The sequence below is a fragment of the Pseudophryne corroboree genome, chromosome 10 (genome assembly GCF_028390025.1).
Source record: "Pseudophryne corroboree isolate aPseCor3 chromosome 10, aPseCor3.hap2, whole genome shotgun sequence".
NCBI classification, from domain to species: Eukaryota; Metazoa; Chordata; class Amphibia; order Anura; family Myobatrachidae; genus Pseudophryne; species Pseudophryne corroboree.
The window spans coordinates 255193601-255201673 of record NC_086453.1 but is presented as its reverse complement, the minus strand read 5'-3'; the positions used below and the strand labels follow the sequence as shown (position 1 = coordinate 255201673).

Below are 8073 nucleotides of genomic sequence, written 5' to 3'. Positions count from 1 at the left end.
CAAACCATCGCTGGCTCAGTGACCAATCACAATAAGAAACAAAAAGGGCGTTGCATCCTTTCAGCCAATAGTAACGCGTCATCGCGTGTCACGCCTCGCTTTGGACTGATCACCACAGCACGCGTTGCTCCGGTGATCTCGGCACCAGGCTCGCGTCACGCAGCAGTGTCTTTTGTCGGGGGTGACACTGACAGGAGGCTGTAGCCGCGGCTATGGGGGACTTCTCCTCGGATCTTGACCTGTCCGGTGTGGATAGCAGTAGTGCGGAGGGGGCGGAGCTGCTGCGGATGATCGCGGACGAGCAGAAGAAAGCGCAATACACAGCGCAGGTGAGGCGCACATGGTGCAGCAGCAATTCCAATAACGGCGCACATGGTGCATGTGCCTTCCTAGAACAGCACCCACACATGGGTAGCGTCTAGTTTACCTTCGTGGGGAGGACCTTTCCCATAACCCCCTGGGTCCATGTCACAATCTATTTGGAATAGTAAAGTGTGGCGAGCGGAGCGAGACACCGAGCCTGATGCGTGGCGAGCGCCCAATGCTGCATAGAAAGAAAAAATTACCCCAAACGAAGGGAGAACGAAGAAAACATTTAGCTGCTGTAAGAGCGGAAGTTCTCTCCTGCTCTCTCGTTATGTCACTTCCAGATCCTGATCACAAAGGTAACATAGACGCAACGCCCACACATGGAGCCCGAGTCGGACGCAGTGTTGTCCTTGTCAGCGGCTTAATGCGAATACTCTACAAGCGTTAAGCTGGGTACGCACTAGACGATATGTCAGGGGTAAATGTATGAAGCAGTGATAAGAGTGGAGAAGTTGCCCATGGCAAGCAATCGGCTGCTCCTTACAATTGTATAGTATGCAAATTATAAATGTTACTTCAATGCTGATTGGTTGCCATAGGCAACTTCTCCACTGGCTCACTTCTCCACACTTTTCCCTGCTTCATGAATAGACCACTATGTCGCTGATGATGCGCACATCTTTAGAAGGCATAATACAGCTCAAATTCAAAACATGAGTCTCCTGGGCTACACTATCCACGTGGGTATCTAATGGAAATAGTAACCTGTGGCAAGCGTAGCGGAGTGAGCCACTGTGCCCAAAGTGTGGAGAGCGAATCAAGGGCAAGAGTGTACACTTTTTTTGTATACGGTTAACATGCCAGCTGTCGGGATCTCCGTGAGTGTTGGGCATGTCTCCTACATATTTGGGATATTCCTTTTTAAATCACATGAATTCATGTTGTATGATGCTTAATGTACACTTTTGTGTTTTTTTTTTTTTTAATTCATTTATTTCAAAACTAGTGATTATTGTTTAAATGGAGCGCAGCCTCCACTTTGTTATTTCTTTTGCTATAGTGGGAGTGACTTCCCTCCTAATCTTGGCTGCAGCTTAGCAAAGGATCTCATACACTTAGCGGCCGAATATACCTCTGTATACCTTTTTCTTGCATAATAGTATTAGCTGCCTGCTGGCAACTCAACTAGCATTCAGGGGAGATTATAACCTATTCCAGAAATGTGGGGTGTATACTGGCAGAGGGATGCTGCAGTAAGTCATTTATTGCTGGTTACTGCCACAGCAGGTAGTTATAACAGGCCTGTCTTTCTCCGTTTAGTGGTCAGTCACCATTTCAAATCATTGTTTCTAGGTGCACAACTTTATGGATGTCTGCTGGGACAAATGCGTGGACAAACCTGGGTCAAAGCTGGATTCAAGGACAGAAAACTGCCTGTCTAACTGTGTGGAGCGTTTTATTGACACCACCCTATCCATAACCAATCGTTTTGCTCAAGTGTTACAAAAAAGAACGCACTGAGATCCATGGACTCCTAAACACTGTCATTCACCGCTACAGGAAAGCGCAATCTCAGCCAATAGACTGAACATCCCCGTTTTTTTAATGGTGGTGCTTGTAACATCTAGCTTTTTTTCCCCCCCCCCCCAACAATTGATCTAAACATGCAATAACCTGTTATGATTAAAAGTGTACTATAACCATTCTTACATGTGCCTGGTATGTTTTATTGTACAGGTGAATTTGATAATTAATGGAAAAATGTAGTTAGGGGAAAACTACTGTACGGTAATCTTTTTTGCCGTATTCTCATTATTGTGGAAGAGAAAAAGAAGAGACTTAAGTAAATTATGCTTTTATTTTCTCTGGGTCCACAGGTTATCCAGAGGATAATATTGGGATATGCCGGAGCGACAGCGGAAATGGCACCAAACGGTCACAAGCTTTCTGGCCTCCCAGGATGCATCGGGGCTTCACCATATAATCCCGCCCACTGACTCAGTCAAATAATTTTTTTGTTTTGTGCGGCAGGAGCCGGACCATGGTCACTGGGCTGCTGTTAATAGCAGCCTGAAGCTTTTATTATTTTATTTTTATAGTCTTACTATGATTTTTTTGAGTGACTTTTTTCTTAACAGCGTCTTAAACGCATATTAGAAAGAGTCGCTCCAACAACTCTCCACCGGGTCGCAACAACGCTTACCTTTGCGGTATAGTGCTGTCTCAACGGGTGTCTGTGTTGGATGATTCTAGCAGGTCCAGCAGAAATAACCAGGCTGTGGCCGGAGCATGGGGAGAAGGTAAGTCAATGGATTCCCTCTTACTAGGGGTTCCGGACACAGCTACACTGTATTGGTGCAGACTACAAACAGTGTGTTTATGCGCTGGCCACTCTTAGGTGGGACAGCGCTATGCTTTAGGGATCATAGGCGCCAGGACTAGGTTGAGGCCCCGATCCTTAGAGTTTAAGTCAACAGGGGGAATTAGACGCTCTCCTGGCTGCCCCTCCCCCAAGTTCATGACCAGTTTCCGCGCTTCTCCCGTCCATGAACTGAATGACCTCACTTCCGTCTCAGACGCTACCACGAGGGTACTCTGTCGCAGCTTAGACGCTGCGGTTGTGTACACTAGAGTTGCCGCCTAGACCGAGTCGCAGGTCTTAGCGCCTGCATACACGTGGCATTCACTGAACGTCTGTGTCCGTTAATGAGCGTCCGTGTCTCTCATCAGTTATCAGAACGGCAGTGTACACCAGTAGCATCTGAATCCACTCAGCGTCTTGCGAGCGTATTGATGGATATGGAAGTGTGGTAAGTCTCCCTGTATCCCGCTCTATGGAGGAAGGGTTATACAGTACTAAAATTCTCTCTACTTGTCAGTATGAATTGTTAATTTTGGTACATATTGCATATGAGACCTGTAGATTACTGTTGTTTCTGCATGTTATGTTTGAAAAAAAACAGTTAAAAACAGAAATACAATTTTCCTACTTACTTGTAAGTTATTATGATGGTGATTGTATTCTCATATGACAATGTTTAATGTTTTAACATGTGACTGACGGACGGCTAGTATGTGTGCTGACTTTTATATGTTGTCAGTTCTGTTCTGAACCTCAATTCAGGTGCACGGTTGTGGCCAGATTGATCTCAATTCTATATATTTATGTATAGGTGATTTTCAGTCACAAATTGTGTAGTCATAAACAGAATATTACCATGTCTGTGAGCGGCAAAAGTGACGAGGAGAATTTATCAGGCACTTCTACATCCTTAACATGTTTATCTTGTAAAACAGGGTTAATTGGTATAGGCCAGTTGGTCACTTATGAGGGGTTATGTGCGAACTGTTTTGCTTTTCAGCAAAGTAAAAAACAGGAATTGGTTCAACAACCAGCAGAGCCACCATGGAGTATGTTCGCACAGACTTTGTCTTCAATAGTGGACAGATTAACTCCGGCAGCGCCACCCCAGGGAATAAGTTACACTATTAACCCATGCATGCAGCTCCCTTCCTATGGTTTGGTTCCAGTAGCTTCTACAAGTAACCAAGGTACAGGTAAGACTGGGGCCCTACTCACTGGCCGACCCGCCGCCGAGCTGCCCGACGGCGGATACGGCCGACGAGCGACCCGGCGGCGGGGGGGCAGTGACGGGGGGAGTGAAGTTTCTTCACTCCCCCCGTCACGCGGCTGCATTGAAGTGCAGGCAAATATGGACGAGATCGTCCATATTGGCCTGCATGCACAGCCGACGGGAGACCAGCGATGAACGAGCGCGGGGCCGCGCATCGTTCATCGCTGGAGTCTCCACTCTGAAAGATATGAACGAGTTCTCGTTCATTTATGAACGAGATCGTTCATATCTTTCTAAAAATCGGCCAGTGTGTAGGGCCTATAAGACAGATACGTCTATGTTGCAGAATACACAAGATGATACAACAGATGATGATACAGTATATTCAAATACTCCGTATGATGATCAATCGCAGAGTTTCAGCTCAGAGGATGTAGCTGAACTTATTGATGCAATGAAGGCTATTCTCTCTCTGGAGGAAACAGCCAAAACAGTGTCAAAATGTAAAGCACCTGTGTTTAAACGAACAAAAACAGTTAAGACTGAATTCTCAGCGTCAGAGGATCTGACGGAAATGATGGAAGAATCCTGGGCGACGCCCAGTAAAAAATATAAGATTCCGAAAAAATGGGATTCTTATTATCCATTTCCAGCTGCGGATTGTTCAAAAAGAGAAATTCCTTCTAAAGTAGATGCGTATGTATTGCGACTTGTGCATAAATCTGCTTTGACATTGTCGTCTACCTCTTTAAATGATGTCACTGACAGAAGGGTAGATAGCTTCTTGAAAAATATATTTTCTCTCTCAGAAGCAGTGGTAAGGCCTGCTATGGCCTCAGCCTGGATGGCAAGGGCAATGGAAGAATGGATGAAGGAACTAGAGAATGGCCTCTCCCCTCTTAATAGGGAGCAGGAGTATCATCTGGCCGTTTAAGACAAGCTGCCCAATAGTTGGAAGAAGCAGCAACTGATATGGGTACGATTGCTTCGAAAGCATCAGCCTTGACAGTAGCCGCTCGTAGAGCAGTTTGGCTACGCACTTGGAAAGCAGATGCTGAATCCAAGAAAGAATTGGAAGCATTGCCTTTCATTGGTAATATATTGTTTGGGAAACAATTGCCAGATATTCTAGAATCAGAAGCTGAATCCAAAAAGGTCACATTTCTGGCTAGTTATAACCATAAGACTAGGGGTTTAAAGTTTCGGCCATTTCGATGGCAAAGCAAAGGCTAAAGAGGAGTCTAAGCAACCCCAGTTCAATAGATTGGCCAGGGGTAGGAAGCAATGGGCTAGTAGAAAGCCAGCTTCCAAGCCTGAACAGAAACCATCAGCCTGAAGAGACTGGCCTCCACCTGGAGGATTCCAGGGTTGGGGGCCGACTCCTTCGTTTTGCACACATATGGCAACAGTCGACGACAGATGCTTGGGTGCAGAAGGTGGTGTATCTCGGGTATGGGTTCCCATCCAGGAGGCAGCCTCCTCAAAGATTTTTTTGCACCAGCCCGTCTCGTATAGAGCGAAGGCCAATGCCCTGCAAGAAGCAGTTCAGAAATTGCTTCAGTCGGGTGTGATTGTCCCAGTTCCCCCCCCATCACAGAGGGGACAGGGTTTTTACTCCAATGTATTTTTGTTTCAGAAGCCAAATCGGTCATTCCGACCAATTCTCAATCTCAAAATGTTAAACAAATACATTTGGATTCCAAGGTTCCACATGGAGATGTTACGCTCCATAGTGTTGGCTATGGAACCGGGAGATTACATGGTATCTCTGGATATACAGGATGCTTACCTACATGTGCCTATAGCAAGGTCTCATCAATGTCACCTCAGGTTTGCCATCCTCCAGCAACATTTTCAGTTCCAAGCCTTGCCCTTTGGGCTAGCAACAGCACCCAGGGTGTTTACCAAAATTATGGTGGTGATGGCAGCTTATCTCCACGAGCAGGGGATAAGAATATTTCCATACCTCGACGACCTGTTAATCCTAGCACATTCACAGGAGTTACTTTTGAGCCATCTTCAACAGACAGTAGTTTGTTTACAGAGACACGGGTGGCTCATAAACTGGGAAAAGTCGTCTCTGAATCAGTCACAGCGGATGGTTCATCTGGGGGCCATATTGGATTCAGTTCTACAGAGAGTTTTCTTACCAGAGAAAAAGATAGCCAAGGTGCAGGTCATGACTAAGGAGGCATTGCACACTCAGACAATGTCAGTCCATGCAGCAATGCGACTGTTGGGTCTGATGGTGTCAACGCGACATGGTGGAATATGCGCAATTCCACTCTAGACCACTACAGCACCTTATTCTGTCCAAATGGAACGGAAATCATCACAATAAAAAAGCAGATGATAAAGTTTCCGGTAAACGTAAAAAGGTCTCTAGCGTGGTGGCTACAGACAGACCATTTAAACAAGGGGAGACCCTTTTGGATAAAAGAATGGCAAGTCCTGACAACAGATGCCAGTCTTCAAGGCCGGGGAGCGGTACTCGAAAGCCTTTGGTTCCAGGGAAAATAAGGGAAAGTCGCCTGCCAATAAATCTGTTGGAAATAAGGGCCATTTATATGGCTCTAGTTCAGGCAAAGGACAGTCTGCAAGGAAGACCGGTCCATATTCGCTCAGACAATGCAACAGCAGTAGCGTACCTCAATCATCAGGGAGGAACTCACAGTAAAAGATTGATGGAGGAAGTAACTCCCATACTAAGGTGGGCAGAACTACATCTTCCAGCATTGGCAACAGTGTTTGTCGCAGGTGTACTGAACTGGGAAGCGGATTTTCTCAGTCGACACACCATTCAGGAAACCGAATGGGCATTACACCCAGAAGTGTTTCAGACGATAGTGACCAGATGGTGTCTACCAGAAATAGACCTCATGGCGTCTCGTCTAAACAACAAAGTTCCGAGGTACGGATCAAGAACAGAGGATCTTGGAGCGGTCCTTGTTGACGCACTGTCAGTGAAATGGAAATTTCATCTGGCATATCTGTTCCCTCCAATCTCTCTGTTACCCAGAGTAGTGAGGATAAATAAAGCAAGCAAAGGGAGCCATAATTCTAATAGCTCCAGCTTGGCCAAGAAGGCATTGGTACACAGATCTACTAAGGATGTCTGTGGAAGCACCAATACTGCTCCCTCAACGTCCAGATCTGCTAATGCAGGGTCCTTGTTGTCACAGCCATCTGGATCGTCTGTCTTTGACGGCGTGGCTGTTGAAACCTCTATCCTAGAAGCTAGAGGATTTTCGAAGCAAGTAATTCAAACTATGCTTAGAGCAAGAAAGCCTTCCTCAACTCGTATTTATCATCGAATATGGCAAGCCTATATTCATTGGTGTAGTGAAAAAAGTTTTAATCCAAGATCTTTTAAAGTATCCAGGATTTAGGATTTCCTTCAAGCAGGATTGGATAAGGGTTTGAAAGTTGCTTCCTTGAGAGTTCAACTATCAGCATTAACTGTATGGTTTCAGCGAAAAATTGCTGATTTACAGGATGTGCGTACTTTCTTTCAGGGAGTCGTACACATTCAACCTCCATTTGTTCCTCCTGCAGCTCCCTGGGATTTGAATCTAGTTCTTAAATTCCTTCAGGGACCTCCGTTTGAACCACTTAAAAGAGCAGATCTTAAATGGTTAACGGCTAAAGTACTCTTTCTACTGGCAATGGCCTCAGCTAGAAGAGTATCAGAATTAGGAGCACTGTCGTGTAAGTCTCCTTTCCTAAGTTTTTTTTCCAGATAACCAGATCTAGTTCTGAGAACTGCTTTATCTTCCGAAGGTGGTTTCAAAGTTTCACCTTAACGAAGAGATTGTAGTCCCAGCTTTTCAGGTATCGGGACTGTCTGCGGGAGAAGCGTCACTGGACGTGGTCCGAGCATTAAGAATCTACACAGATCGTACTAGTGCCATCAGAAAAACAGATTCTCTCCATCCTCTACGGATTTCATAGAAGAGGATGGCCTGCTAGTAAACAGACGCTGGTAAGATGGCTCCGAATGGTAATATCAGAAGCTTATTCTCGCGCAGATCTCCGTACTCCGGCTAATGTCTCTGCTCACTCTACACGTAAGGTGGGTCCTTCATGGGCAGCACAACATGGTGCTTCAGCAGAACAGATTTGTAAGGCAGCCACATGGTCTTCCATAAACACATTATCAGACATTATGCCTTGGATACTTTTGCCTCTC

At 45.7% G+C, this 8073-nt stretch overlaps 1 protein-coding gene across 1 annotated transcript; it reads left to right on the top strand.

Moving 5' to 3' along the window:
- The first annotated feature begins 95 nt into the window (after positions 1-95).
- TIMM8B (translocase of inner mitochondrial membrane 8 homolog B) lies at positions 96-2018 on the top strand. The gene is made up of 2 exons (XM_063943196.1): positions 96-329; positions 1663-2018. Exons 1-2 carry the CDS (start codon positions 213-215, stop codon positions 1828-1830), a joined length of 285 nt encoding a protein of 94 aa, XP_063799266.1. The 5' UTR covers positions 96-212; the 3' UTR covers positions 1831-2018.
- Positions 2019-8073: the final 6055 nt, after the last annotated feature.

Coding starts and splice junctions, on each gene's coding strand:
- TIMM8B (XM_063943196.1), top strand. CDS start 213: ATGGGGGACTTCTCCTCGGATCTTGACCTGTCCGGTGTGGATAGCAGT. Junction 330..1,662: donor AAGCGCAATACACAGCGCAG/GTGAGGCGCACA, acceptor CATTGTTTCTAG/GTGCACAACTTTATGGATGT.